Genomic DNA, 27,180 nt, shown 5'->3' on the forward strand with positions numbered 1-27,180 from the left:
CAGCTAAGATATTACTAACACCCTTCCAACAACCACAGGAGATCCATAAATACAATTTTCTTACTCAGTGAACATTGAAGGAAAACACTGTGATGACACTTAGGTTGTCAACAGAGCATTTCCAAGTACACATTAGGAATTTCTCTTGCTCTAGTTAACTTAATTCCTGACCTTTATGAGAGCCCAAGTAAAAAGGAGGTACAACACCTACTGCAGCACATGTCTAAGCAAACCCTCAAAGTTCCAGCCCTGCTAAGGCTCATACCCAAGTTTCCACTGTTTCCAGCAACAGTTGATGATAAAGCTTTGGAGAATTCATCCCAGGAGCCTGAAGCACACTCATCTCTGATCCTCTCTCTCATCAGGGAGCCATTCTTAAAACTGAAACACACAAACACACCATATGCATTTTCCAAAACATTTAGCTCCAGATTTTTAAAGCATTTTGTTCCTTTACTTGATATTGTTTAGTTTATCAGCTGAATTAAAGCTGGGCAAGTTACAAGATGTAAACACTTCATTATGGAAGGAGATAGAGAAGGAAGAGCAAGATAAGAGAAGACAACTTTTACAGGAGGTGCTGGGGAGCACAGTGCAGAGATGGGGGTTCAATGCATTTCTGCAGTGAGCCAGGTTAGATCCAAGGCAGGCCAGGCCAAAGCCAGGCTAGCTCTGCACAGCTGGGACATCTCCTGAGAGAAGGGCCCTGCCACCACTCACTCTGAGGTGACTCTGCAAGGAGCAGCAGCAGTGTCCCCACGTTGCATTTATGATTTCAGGGACATGGTACCTGTATGGAACCAGCTTGGGTCCAACAAGAATTATGATGAGGTCTAGCTCTGTGCCAGGATCTGGCAAAGGAAAGCACCACAGCCAGCTGGCAAAACATGCAGTAAAATGTGCATCTCTTCATTTTTTATGGTCTTTGCACACTTCATGCTGTCACCTTCTTTGTGAATATCACACTCCTGCAAAATACTGCAGCACTGGACTCGAATCCAGGGGAAAGCAGTTTGAACACTCCAGCACAGAGTTATCTGAGCAGCTCAGCAGAAGAGGCACAGAAATATCAAAAATGAGGGCAAGGAAATCATTGAACTTGCTCAGTAGCACCAGCTGAAGCTATTTGAGTTCTCTATACAAATACCCTGTCTGGTAGCTCAGGCATTCTTTTTCTACTGAGAGTCCCCTATTAACTCAAATATTCTAGAAATAAAGAGCCTTGGTGCCAAAGGGGCAGGGTCAGCTCAAAAATGATTCCACAGAAGGAGCAAGAAGGATTATCTCAGCACTGCCCAGGCCACCACCAAACTGCATGTTAAGCTGCAGTGAAAGAACAGCAATGTAACATTTATTCAGAAAAATGCCTCAGTATCTGCTTTCCTATTATGAACAGGTTGTTTATATAGCTCTTTTACACAGCAAAAGTAAAGAAAACATTGGGTGGAAGAAAAACGCAAATGTAAATTAAAAACAAACAAACAAAAAACACACAAAACAAAACATAAACAAAACCTGCTGGGAAATCACAAAACAAAACTCAGTAACTTGCAATTGACATCTTGATTTTGAACTCAACTTCATGAACACTGTTCCCACTGTCATCTACTACTGTACAGGAACTCAAGGGATTCAACACTACGGCTCCAGGGCAGGCTTGAGCTCTGCTGAAGTTCTGAGTTTCAAGCATCTCCAATCCAGGGCATTTAGACACAAAATTTATCTGTATATTACTTGCAAATACTTGACCTGGATTGGAAATTTTAATCCAGAATACAGTGGTTCAGTGAGGGCAAACAGCTTCAATCCACCCACTTGGCTGGCAAGGGGCCAAACAACTCCCACATCACAGCAGCCAAAAGCTACCATGAGGATCATTTTCTCAGCTGGGTTTCTTGAGAGCTCAATATTTTCCTCAAGCACAGCCCTAATGCATCCCTGAGCAGCACTGATTATGCTCCTCTCTGGAAAGGGAATCTTCACCTACTCCATTATGACCCTGCTGGGCCACTAGAGGAGCACAGAAGTTCCACAGCCTGGTCAGGCTCCACACATTTCACATCCCATCTCAGCAGATTTGTTATTCCTGCACATTAAATGCATTACCTGAGATACACAGAGAACTGGCTCTGTCCACACACCAAAATCATTTCAGCTTTTTATTGCCATGAGAATTTATCCTGCACAACTCTGCAGTTTCAGTTCCTCAGATTAAACAATAGGAATGCTATAAGGTTGATGGAAATGTTTCAGCAGTAGATTGCCATATACCGTAGAGAATGCTGAATGTTCTATTCATTATCATCTCACAAAAGAAATAAAAAGCACTAACACAGAGAAAGAAATATATGTTATCGATCCCAGATGTAAAAAAAATAAATGATATTACCATAAAAGGGCCATATATGTTTGAGAATCAACAGGATTGCAGAGAATATGACCTTCTAAGGCAGGAGTTGGCTCTTGGATCCACAGGAACAATGTGTCACTTGTGCCAAGGCTAATCTGCAGGGGAAAAAAAATAATTGAAGCCTTATCACAATGTGCATGGAAAGCAATACAGAAATTAAATTAAAACCATTTGTTATTGCCACTAATTGTTTTTAAATTACACATTAAGTCAATTGGATTCGTGTTGAAGCTAGCTCTGACTTAAGCTGTCATGCCAGTGAAATACATACTAGATGGAGACTTGGGTTTTAATGTCTGGAGTGTTAGTTAAAAATAGTCACAAGAGTTTACTTAAAATCTTTCAGGCAGCTTACAGATTGATAGAAATAGAACAAGCACGAATCCAATAAGCAGCAAATCAACACTAGCAGGTATATTTAACTGGCAACCTGCAGCTATTTACATTTCAAGGTTTTCAAGCATCCAAGGACAGTTTTCAGGAGAGTGTTTTGACTTACTGCAATGTCTCCTTCTTGAAGTCTCATCCCTGCCAGTGATGCTGAAAGCAAAAACAATACCAGGTACAAAGGTAGTTCTGTGACTTAATTAGAGCCTGTTACCTGAGACATCATAGGACATTACAAACACCATCTCAAAGTACAACCTAAATGGCAAATATGCTCCTGGTGGCCTTGGCTACCTACCATAAAATATGGGCAAAACTTTTGGGTGAGGGTGTGATTTTTATTTTAATAAAATCAAAATGCTCAAGACAAGACTACAGAACAGCATGATTTTTCTGATGGTTTATGTATTCAGGTTTTATGTGCAGTGGACCCTTGATTAACAACACACTTGAAAGGAGGAACATTCCCACTTCCATCAGATTAATCACATATTGATTGGACTAACTTGAATTTGGGTCTCCAGAAAAAAAAATTGGACTTTTGGGAAATGCAGAATTTACCCAACTCCCAGAATAAGAATGTAAAATATACCATAATGAACTTCTATGATGATTCAAACCTACATAAGCTACTGTAATATGGGAAGTATTTTATTTTCACAGTCTGGAGAAACAAACATTTGCTTTACACAGAAACAGACTCCAGGATTCAAAAACTGACCCTGAATTAACACCTTCCCTTGTAATGCTTTTTATCAGTCTGACAAAAGGTAAGCTCTAAATCTTAGAGAAAACCAACAAGGTCCATCTCCACCTTTTTGCTTGAAAAGATACAGGAGCATTTTTTAAATTCAAATTCTCTAAGGTAAAATGTTACTAGCTCATAATAGGGATAGCTTCTCATAACAAAAACTGAAGTTATCAAGAGGCAAATGAATTCATGTCTGATTACTTGGCAAAAGAGAATTAATTTGTCATGCACAGCCTATCCAAGATACCTCTATCTCAAAAGAATCAGTGATGGAAGGCTGTTGGAAAGAGGAATTAATGCTGATAAAAACAATATTCTTTCATTTTATAGGCAGCATCTGAGGACCAGTAAGACAGATTTAGAATTTCAGTACATACATAATCATATCCACTGAATCTTGCTCAGTTAATCATCTCACCTGGATTGTCTCCTGTAAATGCTACTATTTTACAGTCTGGGCTAAACCCATAACGTTGACTATAATATGGAGAAATGGGCCCCTAAGGAAAGAAAGAAAGAGAGGAAAAAAAAGCTCAAAAAACTGAATGCAATCTTGCAATATATGACAATGTATTGTAACACAGAACTGAATAACCCTTGAGCAGCTACAAGAATAATTTCTGAACATTTAAGGTATAAATGAATATTTTAAATTTTTTTTTAATGCAATTTTTTTCCTTGTAGTTGTTGAGAACCTCACAGGAATACCCTCAAATTAGATTTGAAAGTAGAGTAGTAAATAGGAGCATTTTAGCTTTGGGTCTTTCTTCAGTTATTCACATCAAGTACCATAAACACATCTATCTGTTTTGCACATATACATGAATATTAATAGCTAGAAATTAGAAATTCAATGCAAACATAAGAGGAAACACAACATTAATATACATCATAGCATCAAATGCTGGAATACAACCCCTATTATTTTAGAGGTCAAGAACTGTATTCTTTTAAGCCACATTTGATAGCCATTGAGAAAACCAGAAGAAAACTATCCATAAAAAAACACAAGGACATCTATAAGGATTTTTTTCATATGTTCCTCTCCATTACAGATCAGCAGTGAATTCAGAGGGCTCAGGTGATGGGTATCTCCACTTCCTCACATGTGCACAGCTGCTTTTGTGCTGGGTAGTAAGACTAAACTCATTTACTCAGGAGATGTGAGGCTTGATTTGATTTCACCATTATGCTATGTGAACTGAGGAGCTTTAAATACCCCAAATTATTCACAAAGATTACCTCATTAACTCTACAAACAGCTTAAAACAAGATCTCTGCTGAGAAATGCAAATGTGGGGTTCTGTTTCTGCAGCAATAAACTCCCATGCACAGCTCTGCAGTGACCAGGTGCTCTGGGGCATGGGAGAGGACCCCAGAAGTTCTTATCACTGGAGCATCTACCAAAAAGTCTCTCTCACAGCCCAGGGTATGCAAGAATCCAAGGAGACCAAAGCTAAGATGGGTAACAGTTCACAAAGATTTGCTTAACATCCTCACCACACAGCTGGAAACATTAAAGCAGCAGCATTGCACACACAAACACACTCCAAGTGCCATTAGCAGAACTCCCAGCAAAGCTCCCCTTGTTGCTTACAACCCTTGTGGCCAGGGACATACCAGGACTGAGTGGGATGGTACAGGGCATCCCAGTCTCTCCTCTAATCCAGGGGCACAAGCATCAAGGCAGGGCTTTGACCAAGCCTTTTCCCAAATCTGCAGCAAGTTCATACCAGAACCTACAAGACAGATCAAAAGAGGAAGTGCATGGGATTAAGCAAAAGACCAGAAAATTCCACAACAGAAAATTTACAGATGCATGTTTTCCATTTAAAGAGAAGGGTTTCAGCTCTTCTAAGAATAAAGGATATTGGTAATTTAACCTCTGGAGAGCTTTCACCTGCAAACAGTAGCAGAAAATGCTTCTGTGATGTACAAGGCACTAGGCAATTCAGTCATTCAATAATGATAAGTAGAGACAAGAATATCAAAGCCTCCCCATCAACTCCTCCCCTAATCTTCCACCTTAGACAAGGACTTCATACAAGTAAAAGTGATGGAGCAATGTCCCTTGAAGATGTGTTGTGCTCAGCAGAGACCTAAAAGTGAAGAAATTCCCCCCTCAGTGAGATGGCTTTACATTACTCCTGCCTTTGAGCAGAGCATCCTATAAGCATCTAAATCCACACTGACTAATCTTCCTGCATATCAACCTTTCCCTTTTCAATTTTTCAAACAAAGCCTCTAAATTGAGGATAATTTGGTACCCAGTTTTGAATTCCAAAGCCATGATTTTCAGGCATGCTGAGCAGCCCAACTGAAATCTTCAACACCTGCAAGTGTGCAAACCTCTTAAGGCAGAATCTGTGAAATGATTTACAGGATGTAAAAAAACCTAAATAACTGATTTGGTCACCTGTTTTCTCACCAGAACTGTCATTAGATCTGGGAAAGGCCTTTGCAGTGTTGGTTTGGTTTCTCATTGCTCTTTTCTCACTGTTTTATTGCTGGTTTAAAAGTGGATTAGTGGCCAAATCTATATAAGGTACTGAGCACTCCACACTCCTGACTTGTGATTCTAAGATGCCTTTAATTGCACATTTCATTAGACTTGAAAAATCTGTATTTCTGGTTAGTGCTGCTCAGGGACAGAGTCATCTTATTCTAGATTAATACCAATTTCATTCCAAGGACTGCTTAGCCCTCCATTTATTGATCTCAGAAACTCAGCCACATCCTCAGTTGAGCACTGTGGAAAACCTGGCATTTCCTTCTGTTCAATACGTTTTTAAGCTTTTCAAATCAAAGAAGGTGAAGTTGATGCCACATGCAGAGCCTGTGGAACAAGACTTTGCTTGCAGTGCTGGGATGCAGAGGAAGAAAAGGATTCAAGCCCCATCTCAGGCAGCACATCAGAAGGCTCCAGCAGTGCTTCTGCTCTGAGAAAGAGCCTTCAACACACTCAACACACACTCTGCTGCTGGTTACACAAGCACAAGTGAGCCCACCCTATCAACTCTTAGCAGACTTTTCCATACAGGCTTAAAAATGGGTTTAATAGCATTTAGAAACAAACTTTATATTTCTCAGCACAATCCTAAGCACCCCCAGTGTTGCCTGGACCTAGTGCTCCACACGGTGTTATAAACAGAAAGTGCTGCACACAGGAGCTGAGACACTGGAACAACCCAAGCCAAACAGCAGCAAATGTGGATTATACTTCACATAAAAATAGAATTAATTTTATCCAAATCAATCAATCCATTCCATTTCAGGCAAATTAAACAGATTTAAAATATTTGGCCTATGTTGAAGCAGCAGGACTTTGACAGAGCACAAAGTGCAACAACCCTCCCACAGGCAAAGAATCCTTTTCTGCCATCAAAATCACACACATAGGAAAGATGGCAAGATTTAATCCAGCATCTCTCATGTCTCTATGAGAGATCACTCTGAAATCCAGCCATCCCCTCCTTCCCAGGGTAAACTGTTCTGACAAGGTAAACTCAGCCAGAGTCACCACCTGCACTTTTCAGAGGCAGAGGCTGTGAGTAGTCATGTGTTCCATGCTCTCAGGCATAACAGGACTTTCTACAAGGAAATACACAAATCTATTAATTTTCCTGGAAGAGTCCATGATTTAAAAGGCCAAAAACCTCTTCACTAAACTAAAGCAGTGAGGAACCAAATCTTTAAATAAATAGGATTTCTCTACAGAAAGATTAGCTGTTGTTTTCTGTAGGTTTTTGTTTGGGTTTTTTTTTTTTTAATCCTTCTTGGTCCACACCCCACAAGCCTAGAGAAACATTTCATCAGAATCCTCTAATGCAATTTTACAAGACATTAGGGCAGCCTTCAATTTTTCCTGCATAAAACAGAAAAGCCTCTGATCTTTATAACTCAATGTTTACATTATACAGAAACAACACTTCAGTTTATTGACTGGTAGATGCAGTGGCACAAAGACTTTGATATGCCCTGAGAAAAGAGAGGTGAGGCAATTTGCCCCAACCTCAGAAACTCATTTAAAAAATGTGAAACAACTCTTTTAGAATAACTATTAATCTGTTGGACTGGATTTATCCTGTCCAGCTGTGGGCATGGGAGTCTCACTGGAAGACAAAAAACAGAGCTGAATGCTCCTCTGATTATACAAGGAGTGATTCACACTGAGTTCCTAACTCTGGAACCTCTGCTCATGTTAAACATCACAAGGTTTAACATACAAAATCAGTAATAATCTGAGGAGTAAGGGAAGAAAACAAAAACCAAAGGCAGCCCTTTGACTCATCACCCCATCAGCAGTGAAGGTCAACAGCCAAGGCCATGGCACAGCAAGCACTGAGGAAAGGGTCAAAATATGGATTACTAAATTTCCATATTTCACTGCAAACATCACTGACTTTTAGCACAGAATGACCAGGGGCACAAGCAGGACTTGCTAATATTTACTACAAATACAGAAGTGCTTGAACATGTGGGGGGAAAGGGGAGAACACAAACACTTCCATTCCAATGACCCAGCCATGCAGACTAACTGGTTTTATTAATCCACAAAGTAAAGATCAATATTTGCATACATTTATAAGCAGCTAAGTGCATCTGTTTCTGCATTACAGCCCTCTGGATTGCCTTTTCAGAGAGCTGAAGCCATGTGAAGTGTAACTGCTGACACCACACAAGCTACAGGAGGAGTAAATTCAGCCTACCACACCCCAGTCTCACACATCTTTTTGGTAGAACAACAAAAACCAAGTATGCTAAGCTACAATTTGCCTAAGGCTCTTAGAAAAGCATTTCAAAAGATAAAGCTTCTCTAGGTCAAGAGCTGAATTGCTGTTCCTTAAGGTATCTTCTAAAAGAAACAATGCCCCAAGTGTTCAACTTCTTAGGTCCCAGATGTATCTTACTTTTAACATCTGCACAATATAAATAAAAATCATTCATTCCACTAGAAGGTAATTTCATTATTTTTAAATCCATCACTCAGAGTGCTCAGCCATTCACAAGTGATTTGACCCTTAAAAGATTGGACCTTTAAGAAGAAAAAGAAAAAATTCTGAAACTGAATAGCACATTTCCCACAATAACCTGCCAATTTGGAGACAAGTTATTGTGTAGAGCTAAACAATTTGACAGGGTCTTTTAAAGATGATATGACCTGAAGTTAAACCTTCAGAAATGAAGAATAGGTCTATTAGCTGAATATTATTTTGAGAGATGCATTTTAAACTACAATACACAGGTGCTAAGTAAAAGATCAAGTGAATTGCAAGAAATTCTAAGTGACAAGAAAACAACTTTTTCAGCTGCATCCAAATAACAACTGCATCCACTATACTTATATTTTATTACTGGAATTAGAATTCTCTCTCATTATATTAACAGAAGAAAGGAATGAATGAGGCAAAATATAGCTTACAATGCCAAAAAATCTTTTGTCTTGTAAAGAGAACTGTAACAGCCTGCTTAGTTCTCTTATCTTTTGCCACAAAAGATTTAATAATCTTACATGCTCTGAACAGCACATAACATTTCCTCAGGTTCTGTAAATACCCACAGATGTAACAGAACACACTCTCCTGGAGCTGTTTGAAAAATGTGACTCATTTTCTAAGAAAGTTTTCCAATTAAGGAAATTTAAATTCTTTACTTTAAAATATTTTGCTTTCCAAGCATTTTTCATGTTCTGAAATTGGAGAAGCATGGCTTTCCTCCACTTGCTTCCAAGGAGAAAAGGTAAAGCAACATTTTCAAAAAATTAAAAAAAAACCAAACTCAAACAGGTGATATTTTTAATGCTTATAGTTTTAAATATTCAAATCAAAATTAACACTTCACTCTCATTGCAAAATAAAAAACCAGTATCCTTTTTTTATCAGAAAAAGCACCTAAAGACCTCACTATCTCTCTTTGAAATGCATAGGTGGCTGTGCAGCCCAAGTGCTCAGTATTTGGACCTGCTGAGAAGCAAAGTGCAAATCTCCAAGGAGTTATTGTTGCCAATAATACACAAAAACAAAATTCAGCTGCGAAATACTTGGCTAAAAGGACAGGTCCAGAAAACAGAAATAATAATCTCAGAAGTGGTATGAAATAAGCATGGATTGCCTTGCCATTTCTGAGCCTCCAGTATAACTGGAAGCTCTGATAGCAAGGAAGTTGTCCATTAGCTAAAATTGAGGTGTCTTCTCTTTTCCTGTAAGATTTGATGGAATAACAAAGGAGAAAAAATGAATTGGTCTTAACACATGGGTGTCAACCATGACTCTATAATGCAAAAACTCTGTAGAGAGCCTTGTTATCCAACCTTTCAGCTCTGAAATATATCTTCTTAGTTTCAGAGCAGAAATCAGAAATGGTTTTTAAAAACAACAGCAGAGCTCCCAGGAAAATGCTGTCCTTTGTAATTGCCATTTTAAATTGCCATTTAAAAGTGGGATAACTGAGATAACACACAACAGAAAAGAAAGACAGTAGTCTTGTCACTTTTTTGTCTTTGTTATGATGAATGGAGAGATATGGAAGATTTTTTTTTTTTAACTGGGTTTAGTGCATTTTGCTTCACTTATGCTTTTTTTCCCTAGTTCATTTTGAAAATATACTTCTGTTGTAGATCCATACTCCAGCTAGGTGGGGAAGAAATCATCACAATATACATCATGTTCATCCTGTGCACCTCTGAGCTGAACCAGCAAAACTAAAGAACAAATATCAGAACTCTGACGTTCAGTTTAAGATTCCACAACTTTCTGATGCCTCTAGAAGATCTTTCACCACTCCTTTATACATCACAAAATAATGAGAAAAAGCTATAATTACATTTAAGAATCTTTTCTGTAGATCCATTTGATAGAAGTGGGAATCAGCAGGATGGAAATAGATAAGCATAGCAAACATCAAACTGAAAGGAGAAACTTAGCTTAAAATCTAATATACTTGTCATTAAAATTTAAAGATTGAAAACAAGCACCAAACACCTCGTCCACCATCTATGTAATGTGGAAATTGGAAGGAAAATTTCCTTGGTAAACTGTTACTATGAAAAAAGCCCACACTTACCATCACTGTAATCAATGGGTGCATAAGCTCCTAGGAAAAGGGAAGCTGCAAAGCTACTGACCAAAGAGATTCTCTGAAAAAAAAAAAAAAAAAACAGTGAGAAGTAGTGAGTCACATCACTGTTCACTTCAAAGAAAGTGGAAAGCAAATAAAATAATTGGAAGCAGCAAATGTTAATAGATGCTTTAGGTTAGGCCCAGAAAGCACACAAAAATACATCTAGAAGGATTATTCAGCTCTGACCACCACAGTAATACAGCACATACCAGCCTAAAAGTAATCCCATGATAAAAGCAGTTAATAGCTCTGCCTTCTGAAACATGCAAAACACACCTGGTATGTTATCATACTGTGTTAGCATGAACCCACAGCTTCAGTCTATTACAGAATCTCCTTTACTAAAGAAAAAAAAAAACTAAAAAACACATACACACCAAAGAGACCCCAAATACCAAACAGAAACAACAAACCACCTGTGTGCTGATGACAGGGGAAATGCTCAGAACCCTGCTCTGCCCCACCCACAATGTAAACTTTTAGAAGCTCTGGCAAAGCTCTTGGAGCACCTTTAGCACCTCTTTGTGACCTCTTGCCTTCCCTCCAGCTGGAAGACCTAAATGGAGTAACTCCCAGGAGCTGGTAATAAACAGCTCTGAACTGAGCCCTGCCTCAGGGCATGCTCCAGCTGCATCAGATCCAGCTGTAGGGCCAGCCAAAAAATGCCCCCTATGACACAGGACACTGATCCACCATGAACCTTCCTCCTCTTCACACCTGCTGTGTGAGCTGCCAGGTTAACCAGCCACCACCTGGCTTTCTGCATGACCAGGTACTGCCTGATCCCAGGAAGCTGGCACAAAAGCAGACAAATCCCTCATTCTGTGCTGTGACTCACTCAGAAGAAATATGGTTGTCACCCAATAACTAAACAGAATCAAACCTCTACAGGTGGAGGGAGCCAGAAGTGACAGGTTTTTATTCATGATCACAAAAGCACTGCTTCACAGCACTCAAGGGCAGCCTATAGCCAGAGATCTGAGAGGTGGTTGTAGTGGCCAGGAAATTTAATGATGCACTTGCTCTTGGTGCATCTCTCCCCAAGAATACATCACATTGTGCTCAGGTAACAAAGGCCTACCTTCTGTGGTGCCCCAGTGGGCACTAGCTGCCTGAAATGGAAGGAAAAAAGGATGAAGTTAAACTGTGAATCAGCCAGCCAGTTTAGCAAGCTGACCTACAGAAGCAAAAACATCCACCTTCCACATGTCATTGAGACTGCCAAGCTGCTAAATGCTCCTTGAGGGTCCCCAAGAGCAGCTCTGGCAGAGAGATGTTTTGTGCCTGAATGCATTTTGCATAAGCTTTATTGCTAGAAGTTGCCATCAGTTCAAACAGCCCTCAAAGTCTGAAATTGGTTTAACCAGTTCTCAGTCCCACTTCCCCCCAATAACATATCTTTCTCTACATTTAGTCTTAAGCTTATGACCAGACTCTATCAGTGTTGTTTCATCTCATACCTTATTAGTTACAATATGAATGTAAAAGAAAGAAGGGAAAAAAATTATAAATCAAGCATTCTCCAACAAAATAGAGTCAATGCTGCAATTCACTGTCTCATGTAATGAACTGCTTCTTAAAGGGGTGAGATTTAAAGAAATAAACCAACAAAAAAAAATAATAATGCTATCAAGAACTGAAGTAATGGAAAACCAGATCTTCCTTATTTCCCTTTATAAAAACAGAGTCTATGTTTCTCCTTTTCCAGTCAGTGGGAACTTCAGATTGTCACTTCTCAAATATGATGGACTGTGGCTTGGCCACTTCATCCACCAGTTCCCTCAGGACCTATGGAAGTATTTCATCAGGTCCTTGTGCAGCTTCAGGTTCCTTAGATGGTCTTGAACTCAATCTTCTCCTACACTGGGTGGTTCTTCATTGTCCCAGTCCCCACCTTTGCCTGATGGGGCTCAGGTGATGTGTCTGGAACTCTTGCCAGTGAAGGTCAAGACAAAAAAGTCCTTGAGTGCCTTCTTCACAGGCTGAGTAACCAGGTCTTCCATTTCCTTTGGAGGGGGCCTGCATTTCTCACAATCTTCTTTTTAACACTGACATACCTATACATGTTTTTCTCATTGCCCTCGATGCCCCTGGCCAGATTTAATTTTGTCAGGGCTTTAGCTTCCCTGACCTGATCCCTAAGTGCTCAGAGAGCCTCTCTGTATTTCTACCAGGCTACTGCCTTTATTTCCACATTCTCTAGCCTTCTTTTTTGTGTTTGAGTTTGTCCAGGAGCAATTTGTTCATCCACAAAGCCCTCCTGATGTTTTTGCCTGACTTCACCTTAGATGGGATGCATCACTTCAGAGCTTGGAGGAGGTGATCCTTGAATATGAACCAGCTTAGGAGAGCCTGTATCCTTCCATTCCAGCACTGCAGGAGGCATCCCTATGATGCTAAAAGGATCATGGCCCTCTAACTGTTTATTCCCCATGCCATGTGTGTTTGCCCAGACATTTAATCTGTCCCTCCAATGAAGGTGCCTTTGCTGGCTGCTGCTGCCCTTCAGGTGCTCTCCTGCTGACCTGCCATCCCTCTCCAGGCTCTGGGTATCTCCTTCTGGCACCAACCTGATAGGAGTGGGATGCTCTGAGGTTCTCCTCCCCCAACAACTTCAGTTTAAAGTTCAATTCAGCAGCTTGAGAAGTAGAACAGATATCAGATTTTTATCTGCCTAACCACTAATAATTTAAAAGAATTTTTAAAATTCTATTTTCATCTTAAATTCAAACACAAGAATCAGAATAATCTTTAGCAGAAAGGTCTGTAAAAACATCTGCACAAAATAAATTGCAAAAGATTTTCAACCATGTTTTCCAATAAGGGAATTGAAGTTAAGCCAACCTCAGTTTGCTTGTAGACCTCAGGATTCTGGCTGTAAATCTTTGCTATCTGGTTTCCTGTAAAACGCTGAGAAAGAAATGCAAATGCTTAGAAACACAAACCCTAAATGGAGTCAATAATCATTAACTCTGTGTAATGAGTTCAGAACATTGCACTTTGGATATTTAATTTGCCTGATGCATGATGAAAGTCAGTGCACAGCAGGCAATCTGCACTAAACAGGGTATAACACATAGTCTCATTATGAGAATTTTGTTCACCTTTTGAAAAAAAGGCATGTGGAAAAGCATTACTATCCATAATTTACATTTCAGAAATGACAGTTCAATGGAATGAATCACACTTATTCTGTGCACAGGAACCAGCACAATTCAAATGCTGCCTTCAAATCCTTGAAAAGGTTTAAGCTACACAATCTGAGTACCTGCCTGTGAGGCAGGTGAATTGAAATTAAAACAGGAAGTTTCATACTCAAAGCAGAAACTCCAGCACAGGCTAAAAACAGCTGTAAGAATATTTATTTTTCATCCATGTATTATGTCAGATAATCAAAAGAACTATTAACACTGAAACCTTAACATTTAACAAGTGAAAAAAAAAACCTGTTAGTGGTATGCAAAGTCTGATTTCAACATCAGCCATAAACCTTGCATGATGACTCAGAAACATCAGTTTGGGAAGTTGAAACCTTATTCTGATTAATCAAGTGTATGAGTAGCCAGGGACTGAGGTGCCTGCAGGGCAGCCCTGCTCCCACTCCAGAACTCATTGTCACAGTTACAAGGAGGGAAGACTCAGGAAGAGGACACAAGTGACAGCGTATCTCTGACAGTGTCCCAAGCCTCTGAAACACCTCTCTGAGGTCAACAGCTGCTTGTTAGCCTCCAGGGAATATTAAAAGGCCAATCTTTTAATTGCAGAAGTAACCTAGAGCACGATTCACAAATAGGTGGATGGATTTACCCTAAACAAACATGTAAGACAAACTGGGTTTCCAGTCCAGTAGAAATGTGGCCACACAAGATGCTCCCAGGGGTCAAGCAAGCCCTGAGACTTTAAGCATGGCCAGCCAACACTGCATTTGGGAAGCACTGGCCAAATGCTGCAACTGCCTCCTGCAGCAAAATCTCCAGCATTTGGTTTATTTCACTGTGAAATTTCTGCATCTCCCTTTGTGAGACTAATGCAAAGCACAGTATGGTTGGAGTTTCTTCAAAAGCTGTCTCTCACAGTTAATGGCTGATGGTTACCTGCTGCAGCTCCCTGGGGTGACAGAATAGCTCCCAGCAGGATCCTGTGCTGGAAACATTCTCCCCATCCATCCCTTACCTCATAGGCCCTGGAGCCAGTGACACTGGCCAGGTGCTGAGCTCCCCCCAGGGCTTTCTCCAGTGCTCTGCACTGGGAGGCTGTGCTGGAATCCATCCAGATGGGACTGTCACTGACTGAAAAACAGCCCTGTAATCAAGAACACCCTCTGTTAGCAAGTCTGGTCTCTGAGAAGTCCCTGCTAGAGTAATGAAATACAGCAGCCATACGTATCAGCTCACAGCTCAGCTCCCTGCATGCCTTCTGCCCTTCTCTCAGCAATTACAGAATGCAGATATTGGGTACAATGTTGGCCAGGGAGGAAAAGTTCAACCCAAACTTTGCATTAGAGGGAAGCAACATTCTTTTTCTGCTGTCTCTTCACAGACCCTGCAGCACATCCTCTGGTAGCCAGAACCCCAGCCCCTTTTAGAACCCCTTCCACAAACCATCAGATTATCTTCCCACAGCTCTACTAACACATTTCTCCTTAATGCATGACATAATCACCTGGAAATACAACTGTGGCTTAATACACCATTTATTCCAGAATTTTAATGCAATTTCCACGAGTTTTGCACAGATGAGATAGTAACAAAACTAATGATTTAGCACATTTAACACAAAAGTCTCCCTTTCAACCTATATCTGTCCTTTCTGACACTGAAGTAAGGGAAGAAGGGTCTTCCAGAGGAAAACTGAGTCCTCACAATTTTTCTTTTTAAATAAAAGCTTGTCAAGTCTGTGTTCAAAGCTCACCAATCACACACATACAAAATGTTGAGGTTCAACAAGGTACTTGGTTAGGATTTTGAGTCCACACAACATTACAGTTCTATCTTTTCAGAGGCAAGTGTAAACTGGTTTTTTTAAATAGATATACTTTCTTATGAAATCACTTGCACATCCTGCAAGAGAACTCAGTACAGTAGTCCTACCACAAATTACAAATTTTTGTTAATATAAATATATTAAAAATGTCAAATATTTACAGATGGTTTACAAAAATATTACATTTTCTAGAAGAACAAAGAAGCTGTTACTCTGACCTAGAAAGATTCTGGGGCACCTACTGGCACCTGTAAGCTCTTAAAGCAAAACACACTGTCATTCAGGAGAATGTGAAGTGTCAAAAGTCCTGCAACTGAAGGAATAACTACATTTCAGCTGCTGCAGGGGCTTGCAGCCCAGCCAAACAAGAGGAAGAAAAGCAATGTGTAAGGACCAGAAAAAGGACAGTGTAGCCCTCCTTTCAGAGCCTTTGTGCACCTTACCTTTAGTGATTGATGTAAAGGCAGTTCAGATGACGCATTCTTTAAAATCTGGATGCTTCCTTTTTTCCAGTACACACTCCCATGTTGCTGTGGGAAATACAGAAACAGGAGTTGGAGATGCCCTCCCAAGCTTCAAAGTTCATATCCTGATCTTACATTCTAAGAAACTAAAGAGCTCTCGCCAAATCAGGACCAAAAAAATGGCCCATTTCAAATCAAGGGTCTCACAAAAAAAATCTCTTATTTACCACTGAGCAAAGCAGATACTAAACCACAATATTATTTTGAATTGTGGAATTTTCTAGTGGGGACAATTATTGCATTGTTAATGGCATTAGATACTTATTTGAGGGCTATTTGAGCTGTAGCCAGGGCTCCACAGTCAAGATTTAGTTCTGTGCTATTTCAGCAGAGCCCCCTGATCCATCAGTTACAAGCCTGTGCCCCTTGCTGGAGGGGGGGAATAAAGGGAATACTGGCAGTCTGGAAGTGCACTCTCTTCATTCACTTGAGTAAGGTGGGGTTACTTGGCTGTCCCCACCTTGTCCTCACTGAAGAATTCATAACAGAGCCTTGATACCAGCTCTGATTTTCAGACACTTTGCCCAGACTTCCAACTGCAATCAATGAAACGTGGAGATAAAAGCAAAGGTTTTGATTAATTAGTCCCAGATACATCAAGATGAATAATCTAAACCTCACATGTCAGAATTAGCTGTTGCTTTGGTGCTGTCCTCACCCTGAATATCATCTGTGAAAGTTATAAAAGCCTCTGTTGATTCATTGGAGTACAAGGAGGAGACTGGCTAACTGACTAAATGTCAGGGTGGGTTTTATAAATTTAAGAAAAAAAAAAAAGGCATTATGCTCTACAGGCTAAATCATGGAATCATTTTTGCCATTTCTGCATCATTTGGGTTTTGTTGTTTCTGTGCAGATCCCTGTTCAAGCCAACAAAACACTGCTCAGTGGGATCTTGCTGTGCTTTTAGCAAACCTTGCTCCTTGCTGGTTTTCCTACCCCATTCTCCACAAGCACCTGGATTTGCTGAAATTCAAAATGACCAAAGAATTAAAACACTATGAAGCCAAGTAGTTCTGCACTATGCTGATCTAAACAACTGCACTGTAAACCTCATCCTCCACTCCCACCATCTTCTAGTGATTGCTCTGTATGCTTCAGGTGTCCAGCTCCCCTGAGGAATGTCTGTGGATGCTTATGTAGAGGTTTAGATATTATTTTATGCCATTACAGTCTTCTGCCATACAATTGTTTAAATTTATCCCTCAACCTTATACTCTACCAAAGAAATGCAGTAAAACTGAACTTTTCTGTATAAACTAACCTGGCCAGCACCAGACATAGCTCTGACTTGAGAGAAGTTAAAGCCTGAAGACTTCATCTTTTCCAAGATAATATCCAGAGCCTACAACAACAAACAGATTCAAGAATGACAGTAACGAGCTATCAAATTATGCATACTCACAATCTGGAATTAAACAGTAAATTCATGTCATCACTGATAAGAGTTCATTGGCAGATAATGAAAAATTAGTTAATGACTATGGACTTTTCAAAAATCTGCATAAATTAACTTATTAAGTGAGAGGCCATAAAAGAAAAGTTGAGTCACACAGGGGAAAAATAAGATCTTTAAAGAAACTAAATCACAAAGATCCGTTCTTTGAATCCTAAATAAGAGGCAAAAATTAAAGAACTCCAGTTCATTAAAAAGCACTTGAAGAGTGCTAGACACAAAGCAAGATTATCTTTTCTGTTCTTACTTCTGAAAAATCTATGAAATCTTAATAGGGTACACCCTGCACCCCATCCTACAAGACATTAGGTAACCTCACTACCAGGGCCTCCAGCATCAATAAATTCACAGATTCTTTCTTTTCTAACAGAAAGATAACTCAAGTGATTTTAGCCCTTCAAGCACCTAGGTAAATTTTGTTCTTGACGCATTTTTCTGAAGTTTAAAGCCAAAAATTAATCTATCTTTAAATAGTTTAATTTAGATTAGCATTTCCCAGATGCTCTTGACAAAGGGATCACTGCAAGACTTCCAAAGAAACATCATATATACCTATATCATTATATTATTAATTTAATAATCAGTGTTTCTTCATTATGGTTCAAAAAACCAACTGCAAGCAAATTTACCAAGCCATTGTCAGCTACTGTGGATAACCAACTGGGGGTTCTCTGACCTAATATTTTAACTAATCAAATCCCTCAAATTCACAGATATCACATAAGTGTCACAGTTGAGATGGCCACAACACACAGAGCATCACCACACAACTCCAGAAGGCTTTAAGCATTTGTCCATACACAGCAACACCTTACCACATTAGAAGGCTTCAGAGGTCTGCCCATACAGAACATCCTCCCACTTCAGAAGGCTGCAAGCATCTGCCCTTCTTGTTCTTCAGCCCAACCTTTTATCCCCTCATGTTGATGCATTGCACCTGTGTGCCCTCTGCTCCCTTAGGTGATTAGCACACCTGGGCACTCCATGGCTCATTGCTGTCAATGCTGGTCACCTGCTTTTCACAGCTGTAGCCCATTAGGAATGAGGCTCAGCCACAGCCCCATCCCAATGACCACAAACTGTGTGCCTGCATGTAACTACTGCAGAATCTGCACACAAGTAAGAAAGGCCTTATTTTAAAATAGAAAAAAAAAAATGCTGTACTTCAAAATAATCATCAGTCAAAGTTATTGGGAACCAGTGAATAAATTGCCTTTTCACCACTTACCTGTTGCGACATCAGCTGGTAAGCAAAGCTTATTCTCAATTAAATAGTTTAAGTAATATGGGTGCTACAAAAACACAGATTCAAGAAAGGCAAAGTGACAGCTGCCCCATTTGTGTATGAGGGGAAAAAAACTGGTCTTTTTTTCAAATGAAGGAAAGTCAGGAAGGAATTTCTCACACAGAGAATGCTGTAATAGTAGAGAGTGAAGAAACAAACAAAAAAACCCATCAAAATGTTAGCAATTTCTACTATGTTTGTTGATAGCATTACTATTTGCATACCAAAGACACAGAACAACACTTCAAAGAAACAGAATGTAAGCAAAAGGACTATTTTGATTTGAGTGATGGGTTCCACTATTGCTCACAATAAACTTTCATTTCTGTAACAGCAAGGGAAAAGTTGATCCATATAAATTTTGTTCATACCTTGACCCACATAAGCACTGGTGAAGTGACTGTCAGTCTGTCACTGTGAATGTAGACTCCACCTTGAGTCCTACAGAAAAACAGGATTTTCTCTTGATAAATTCAGCAATTTATTTTCCCTACCAAGTAGAGTTCTTCAAGTTTATAATGACCAAAGAGAATTTGCAATGCTTTTATGTTAAAAGCAAGGATCAGTGTTTGAAACATGGAAAAGTAAAAGCCAGCTCCTAGGAGGTGACATGTTTGACACAATTGCAAAATAAGTGATTTTCAAGGAAAGGCCCTGATCCTAAAGATCTGTGATAGAATCCATTGCTGATATTGCTCATTGGCTGCATGTGATTCATAATTATTTCTGTCACAATTAGTGACTTGAACCTCAAAGATGAAGTTCAATTCTGCTGTTAAACCATCAAGTAAATAAATGTGTTTTATTGAAACTTGTGACTGGAGGATGACATTTGTCAATTCTAGTCTATTGTTTAAGTAAGCAAATACTGTCGTCCCACACCCTAACAACTGAATTTATCTCCAAATGCCTTTTAGATGTTCCCCTCATGCAATTATCTCCAAATGCCTTTTAGATGTTCCCCTCATGCAATTTACATGCTGTTCTGAGGGCCTCCCACCCAGTCACGTCCACAAGTCTGAAGATCCAAAAGAAAAAGAATGGTTTATTTACATGTAATATTTTGGAGTATATTTTCTAATTTGTCTCCTGTTGGGAGCTCTTGTTATATTTACATTCAAGGAAGGCAATAGCATACACTGCCCTTGCAGAGTGGGAAACATGAGCATGGCATGACTTTTTCTGTGCCTCCATACATATCAGAGGGACCAAAAAGGCCAACAGTCCCCCCCCCCCCCCAATCTCCAAAGCTTTAAATCACATCCAAGTAAAATATGAAATATAAAAAGTCTTACTTAAATTCTGGAAGGTCCTTATCAAAATGAACATTATCCTCATAAATGACCCTCAGCTGTTCATCAATAGCAATGACTTTCAACTAGAAGAGATAAAACAGGAAGTTAACAAAATCTAGCAATAATTGAATAGCACTGATGACTCATTTATAATAATTTAATTCCCACAGACAAAATGAATTAAAAATCACCCCAATCCATACCACTCACTGAAAGTAGGGCATAATTTTACATTAAACAAATTATTATGTGAATTTCCAGAATGTTACCTATTCAGCAACATGTAGGTTTGTTTGTATTTTCTTTCTCCTGGAATGCACAAGATCAGTCTACAGGCATGTGTTAAAGAATGGCAAACATGTTACCAGGTTTATAGCTTGCATCACAGTAGCCAGTTTTTCCAATTCCTCCAAATACAGTATCTTAGATTAAAGATGTCATACACCTTCTTTTTTTCTTCTTTTTCTTTTTGTCACCTCCTCTTTTTTCCCTTATCTTGCCAAGGAACCTCACAGACCCTTCAGGCTACCTTGAACATCTTTCCTGCTTCCCAGGTGGTGAGCAAATTAAATTCTGCCCATTTGGAAAAGCTCAGAGGGCATTATATAAGTGTATTTTGAGCTACTGCAACAGAAAGCAACATCCCCAACTCCATAAAGCTGAGCCTTCTTGTAAGCACGAATTAGAAGGGTACCACAACCATTCCTCATCTATCTTCACTTAAGTTCACCTAGTTCTGAAGAAGACAGTAAGATCTGAGAAGAAAAGCAAGAAGGAAGCTCACATTCTATGCCTATTTCAACCAGGGGGAGAGTGCAAACTGCTGCTAAAGGAACTGATTTTTAAAAAAAACTACAAAGACTGTCATCTCAAGGAGCTTCATTCAAATAACAAGGCCATCCCCATTTTTACCACAGTAGTGTAGAGCCATTATCTATGCCCTGGCACAACTCATTACCACCCTGCACTAGCTTAAAAATGGCTCTGACCCACTGCAGCTTAATTGGCTCTCTGCTTGCAGCATGTCCCCATAAAAACACTTGATCAACCTAACCTGGATGTGTCTTTTCAAACTCCCAAACTTCAGCACAACCATAATGGTGATTTATGCTCAAACACCTATTTTTGACTTGTTCAGGTCTCTGCACAACTTGGGCAGAGTTTCTATTTGCAGTGCAGCAATACCTGGCTGTGCCTACAAATCAGAATTTCAAGCAGAAACCTGAGCATCCAGGTTCAGAGTCCTGACTCACACAAAGACACTGGGAAGCCAGGTGTGGGTGCAAATCCCAGCTCCTACAGCAGCAGGCAGAGGGGTCTGTATAAAGAAGGACCACAGGGGCCTGCATATAAAGAAGGACCACAGCACTCCTCCAGGATTTAACCCATCCCTAGCAGGATGGGGAAGCAGGACACATTTGGATATACAACCCACTGCTTCTGACGGGGCAAATAGAAAGGGATGAAGGTGAAGGGGATATGAGAACAACCAGGTACATGCACTGTGAGCAGGCCATGGACATCTTAAAACACACAAAACACTCGGAGTAATTTCAGCCATAAACTAAAACACAGGAAGTTCCGCTTCAAAATGAGGAAGAACTTTGTTACATTGACTGTGGCAGAGCACTGGAACAGGATGCTCAGGAAGGACACGGAGTATTGCTCTCTGGAGACATTCCAAACCCACCTGGACATATTCCTGCATCCAGGTGACCCTGCCTTGGCAGGAGGTTTGAACTGGATGATCTCCAGAGGTCCTTTCCACAGACTCACAGAATCGGTCAGGTTGGAGGGACCACAGTGGATCATCCGATCCAACCTCTCTGCTTTAGGAGGTTCGTCCCTAAGGACCTGGCACATGATTCTGTCTAGACATCCCTTGACTATCTCCAGTGACAGAGACTCCACAACCCCTCTGGGCAATCCAGACCTAAGGATTGTGTGATTCCGCGAATAATTTGACACCAGCCGTGTCGGGCTGCAGGGGCTGCGAGCCCCGGGCAAGGGAGCACCGCCCCGTTCCCCGCAGCCCCGGCCGGGCCCGGGGACCACGAGCAGCCCCGCCCGGCAAACCAAACCGGCCTGGGGAAGGAGGAGAGCGGGGACGGAAGGCGTGGGGAGGGAACGGAAGCGGCGAGAGAGGGAAGGCCTGGCCCCGATCTTGCTCGGCGGCCGCGGCGGGGAGCACCGCCCTCATCCCCCGCATCCCTCCGGGGCAGCTCCCGCTCCCGCAGCCCCGGCCCGCGTTCGGAGCCGTCCCGGGCAGCGCAGCCGGCGGGGCAGGGCGGGGCAGGGCAGGGCAAGGCAGGGCAGGGCAGCCCCGACCCCGCCGCCGGCCGAGGGAGGGGAGAGCAGGGGAGGGGCGGGGGAGGTGGCGCGGTACCTGCTGCGTGCTGAAATCCCAGCCCAGGTAGCAGGGAGCGGCCATGGCACGGCACGGCACGGCCCTGGCCCTCAGCCGGGAGCCGGGGCAGGCAGCGGGAAGGGGGCGGCTCCGCTGGCCCGGCCTCCCCGGGCAGGAGCCGCCGGCCCGGCCCCGCGGAGCGGCGGCACCGCGGTTAATGAGTGCTCAGGGGGCAGGGAGGGGGGGGAGCGCTCCTTCCCTCGCACTGAGAGGCCGGGCAGAGCTCGGGGGGCGATGTGGTGGTGGACAGAGGCCGTGGTGGGGTGATGCTGCGGTGGGATTGTCCCGAACACTGCCCGTTCCCCGCTGCGAACCCTCAATTCACACACCGGGGCGAGGTGATGCTGTCCCTTCCTTCCAGATTGAGCAAAGCAGGGAGCGGGGCGGTAACCCACAAAAGGCTGGCGCGCAGGTCATCAAAACTTTACACTGTTTATACATTATAACAAAGGCGTCAGCTTTTATTGGTTACAAATTATATAACTTTTCCCGGCATTTGAGTCGGTTTTGAGTAGGCAGTCTGTGAATCGATGGTCGAGATTACCTGCTGCTGCGATCACTTTTCCCCCAGTTACTGCTCAGTTCTGCTGAATTCACTCTTGGTGGCTCTTGTCCAGCTCATTCATCTTGGGACTGTCTTCCCTTTTCCTTTAAACAACAGATTAGCCAAGCATACAGAATTCACAATGCAGTTGCTTAATCCTAACTGTCCAGCTACAGCTAGTGGTTAGCAGCTAAAAAAAAAACACCTGCAAAGTTTGACACAGACCCTTGTTCAGGGGCTTGGGATCAGAATGATGGGCTGGTGGGATGATGTGTTGGTGGGTCACACTGTGCCAGGGTGATGCATGGGGCAGCTGAGCACGGATAACCAGCACCCATACACAGGGATCCCCAGGAGCAGCACCCAGGCCAGAGAGAGAACACCAGAGCTGCCATGCAGGAGCCACCCAGGGTCCAGAACCAAATCAAAATGAGCAACCTCAAGCTACAGTCTCAAGGAATTAATTCAATTTTATTATCATGTTATTGCAATTACTATCCCACAGCCCTATTGTGGTATCACACTCTAATCAGCACAAACACACACAGCATTCCATTAAAAAACCCACTATTGTTACTTTGGCTGAATTATTGTTTTCTCATTTGCCTTTTCTCACTTGGGAGGGTTGGGAAGGTTTTAGGGTTTTGCATTATCTGCCTGTGACAAGCAAAGTGGTATTCCTTAATCAAAAGAAGACTCATCTAAAATACACTTCCATTCTGCAATCAAGGCAGTATCTCAGCAGAGCCTTAATGAAGTCAAATAGGTTTTGCATGCCCAGGATCTTAAACTATTTTTGCAGTACAAACACTTGGGATAACTCAGTTGGTCAGAACATGGTACTGATAATGGCAAGGTTGTGGCTTTGATCCCTGTATGGCCATTCACTTTAGAGTTGGACTTGATGATCCATGAGGGTCTCTTCCAACTCAGAACATTCTGTGATTCTAACTATAAAATATTACCAAATTTTGTCATAGACTGAGCATTTAAAAATATATCCAGTGATTTCTCAAAGCCTTAACACCCATTGGTTTATACTTACAGCATTTCCAGTTATTGATACAAAGAACAACCTTTAGAACAACGGCCACCAGGCAGCAGTGGAATTTGCCTGCCCCTGAAAAGCTCATGCTGGATGAACCTGTCCTGAACAAAGGTCTCACTTAACCAGAGGCTGTGAAGGAAATAATGTTTTTGAAATGTTACCAAGAACTGTTTCCTCGGTGTAATTTACACCAGAAAACAAAGGATCAAATAACACACAGAGGCTGGGTTTTTTATTAATGCAGAATGTGGCTGGTGAGCCAGAGAGGAGAGGTTTGCTCAGCCCTTTCATTGGCTGCACAGTCCCTGTAAACAATGATAGATTCAAAGGCTGAGGCTTGAAGCACTGCAATTTTCAAAAGATTTGAAAAAACAACATGAAACTGAAGTCTGTAAGTCTGAATGTAAGAATGCTGAATACTTCTGAAAAAGAAAAATGAGTGGATTTTCATTTTTTTTTTTTTTAAGGAGGTATTGGCTAGTAGAAAGGGAACCAGAGTTTATAAATAAAAAAGCAATCTTGTGAGGATGTAAGAATCAGTTCTATTTTTCAGCAGTCAGGTCAGAATACTCTCAAAAAACAAGAAATAAGTTGACTTAAACGGCACAGAAAAGCTGGGACTGGAATAACCTCCCTTGTGTTATCAATCTCCTTAATTAGGAATAAGGGGCCAAGACAAGTAAGGAGGAGAAGGACAAAGTGGGACTGCTATTGTTGCTACTTTCACTGTCCATGTTTCTCAAAAGAAAGTCAGGAAGTTTGTAGAATCAATGCCTCACTCAGTCATTCTGTTGCCCATCTTTTCATGAATGCAGTGTTGTCTCAAATTTATTGTTTGAATATAGAAAATGTGCATTGCTGCTGTTCTTTCTGGACTCAAATTCATGCTTACAGATACTTCCATAGCCTCCAAAAATGTCTCCTGAAAGCAAAAAAGGTTTAGCTGAGCATTTATCAGTGAAGTTGAATTCATGTACTGGTGAGGTTTTAGCACTGACAAATCCAGAATTTCCAGAGGGGATGGACAAAATGCCGTTTATAATTGAAATGTCACCACTGCAGATTAACTGCTCGAGGCAAAGCACAGATTAATCACTCCAGACACGTGGAGCAGAGTAAAGGGAAAAGCAAGTTTATTCCCCTTTTCCTATTAACTAGTTTCTGACCTGATGGAGAAGCAATGCTTCCATGCTTTGCTAGGCCCCTGGCTGTTTAGATAAGTTACAACTAGGATGCCAATTAAAGCTATTTTTTCTTACCCCACTGTCAGTTAACTGCAACTGCACATTTATATCAATTCATTGCAAAACACAAATTAACTGCATCCCACATTCCTACATACTGAGATTTTTCACTTTTTATTCTCAATTCCAGTATCAAAACCTGCCTCTGATCTCAGCTGCTCCCTAATATGAACTTAGATTTAATCGCCCTCTTCAGCTTTGCACAGGGGAACTCCTTGGAAAATGGTGACAGCCTAAATTCCAGGCTTCATTATCACCACATCATCTGAGACATGCCAAGCTAGAGAGCAGATAGACCAGACCTTTGCTTTAAATTAGGGTGACTGTATTGACAGCAGTCCAGCTGACCTGATTTATATCAGCTACATAATTTAATGGGATGTGGAAGGACTCACACCTCCACAGGAAACCCATGGGCAACTACAAAGCTCACAATCCTCCTACTCCCAGCAGTAGATTTTGGGCACCTAACTAGTTATTTTAAGTAGCAGGCAGCCAAGTGTTTCTAAACCCCAAGCAGGTATTCCACATTGCATAGGTGGGCCCAGCAAAAGCAAGGGGACAGGTAAGAGTCACCGCAAATACAGACTTAAGCTACAAACATGCAATAAACCACAGCAGCCCGTGTTAGTGCAAGTATTGTTAACTCTGCTGGCACAATTATCCTTTACCCAATAAGAAATGCTGTGGCTCTGTAATCAGCCTCAGAAACACAAAGCATAGTGAGCTGGGTCAGATGCAAGCTGGCCTTTTTGCCAAGAAACCTGAGTCACGTGCACTGCTGCTAATGAGGAAGGAGATGTTTACAATGTTAAGCTCCAAGTAACACAACAGTAACACATTAACACATCACGTTTAAAAAAGAAACAGCCTCAGCCAGAGCACTGGACCTACCTGCTAGAACAATATCTGAACAATGGCAAAGCCCTAAAGGTCATTCCCTTTCTACTTGGCATTGCAAGTACTCTTATCACAAAATCTCCAGCAATGTTTAACCAAGTACTGAAAATATAAAATACCGCAGTACCATAAATTAAAAGTTGAAGTTTCTGTTCTTTTTATTGAGATGGCATTCTAATACCAAAAGCATTTTTCTTTCCCTAAATATGTGCTTATCTGTTGAAATAATTTTTCCACATGATCTTGTGGTAACCATTATGTTTGTCCATACCTCCAAAAGCAGTAGAAAGTCTTCACTCTGTAAGAATAGGAATTCAATGTTTAAATAGATTGAGGTGGCCAGTTCTTTTACTGACTGTGCCATGAACATGGGAGTGTGAGGAAGAACTTTGTTGCTGTGCTGGCTGCCAAGAGTGGCTGTGGAGTTGTGGAGTCTCCCTCACTGGAGACATTCCAGGACCATCTGAACACAGTTCTATGCAATGTGCCCTCGGACAACCCTTGAGCAGGGATGTTGACCCAGATGACCCACTGTGGTCCCTTCCAACCTGACCCACTCTGTGATTCTATAAAGGTACAATCAAAGATCCAGCAAAATCCCCGTGAATGAGCTCCACAAGAGGAAGCCCAAAGCACAGTTGTTGCACAGAGACTAAAAATGTAGATTATTTAAGTATAGTAATTACTACACAAACTTAGTGGCTGAGTTAATTTTTTGACATGTGCATATTCAATATGCCAGGTGTGGTACTTCATTAACCAGTTAAGGCCCTTTACAGAGAGCTCATGAGGAATTGGTGCAGGATTCCATATAAAAGCATACACAA

At 41.3% G+C, this 27,180-nt stretch overlaps 1 protein-coding gene across 2 annotated transcripts in view; it reads right to left on the reverse strand.

The window, feature by feature from the left end:
- The window catches only part of XYLB (xylulokinase), an 89,771-nt gene extending 67,017 nt beyond the window's left edge, over positions 1–22,754 (reverse strand). Inside the window, exons 1-13 of one of the 2 annotated variants that reach the window (XM_059839121.1) lie at positions 22,597–22,754; positions 20,211–20,293; positions 19,287–19,356; positions 17,439–17,519; positions 16,094–16,180; positions 14,841–14,969; positions 13,512–13,577; positions 10,611–10,683; positions 5,169–5,287; positions 3,967–4,048; positions 2,910–2,950; positions 2,390–2,505; positions 266–381 (exon numbers count right to left, since the gene is read on the reverse strand). In XM_059839121.1, coding sequence (XP_059695104.1) covers positions 266–381; positions 2,390–2,505; positions 2,910–2,950; positions 3,967–4,048; positions 5,169–5,287; positions 10,611–10,683; positions 13,512–13,577; positions 14,841–14,969; positions 16,094–16,180; positions 17,439–17,519; positions 19,287–19,356; positions 20,211–20,293; positions 22,597–22,641 — 1,108 coding nt within the window. In that variant the 5' untranslated portion in view covers positions 22,642–22,754. The remainder of the gene's footprint in view (positions 1–265; positions 382–2,389; positions 2,506–2,909; positions 2,951–3,966; positions 4,049–5,168; positions 5,288–10,610; positions 10,684–13,511; positions 13,578–14,840; positions 14,970–16,093; positions 16,181–17,438; positions 17,520–19,286; positions 19,357–20,210; positions 20,294–22,596) is intronic. The other variant, XM_059839131.1, reaches the window with a different exon arrangement.
- Between the last annotated feature and the right edge of the window lie 4,426 nt (positions 22,755–27,180).

This window comes from Haemorhous mexicanus, chromosome 1 (genome assembly GCF_027477595.1).
Source record: "Haemorhous mexicanus isolate bHaeMex1 chromosome 1, bHaeMex1.pri, whole genome shotgun sequence".
Classification (NCBI taxonomy): domain Eukaryota; kingdom Metazoa; phylum Chordata; class Aves; order Passeriformes; family Fringillidae; genus Haemorhous; species Haemorhous mexicanus.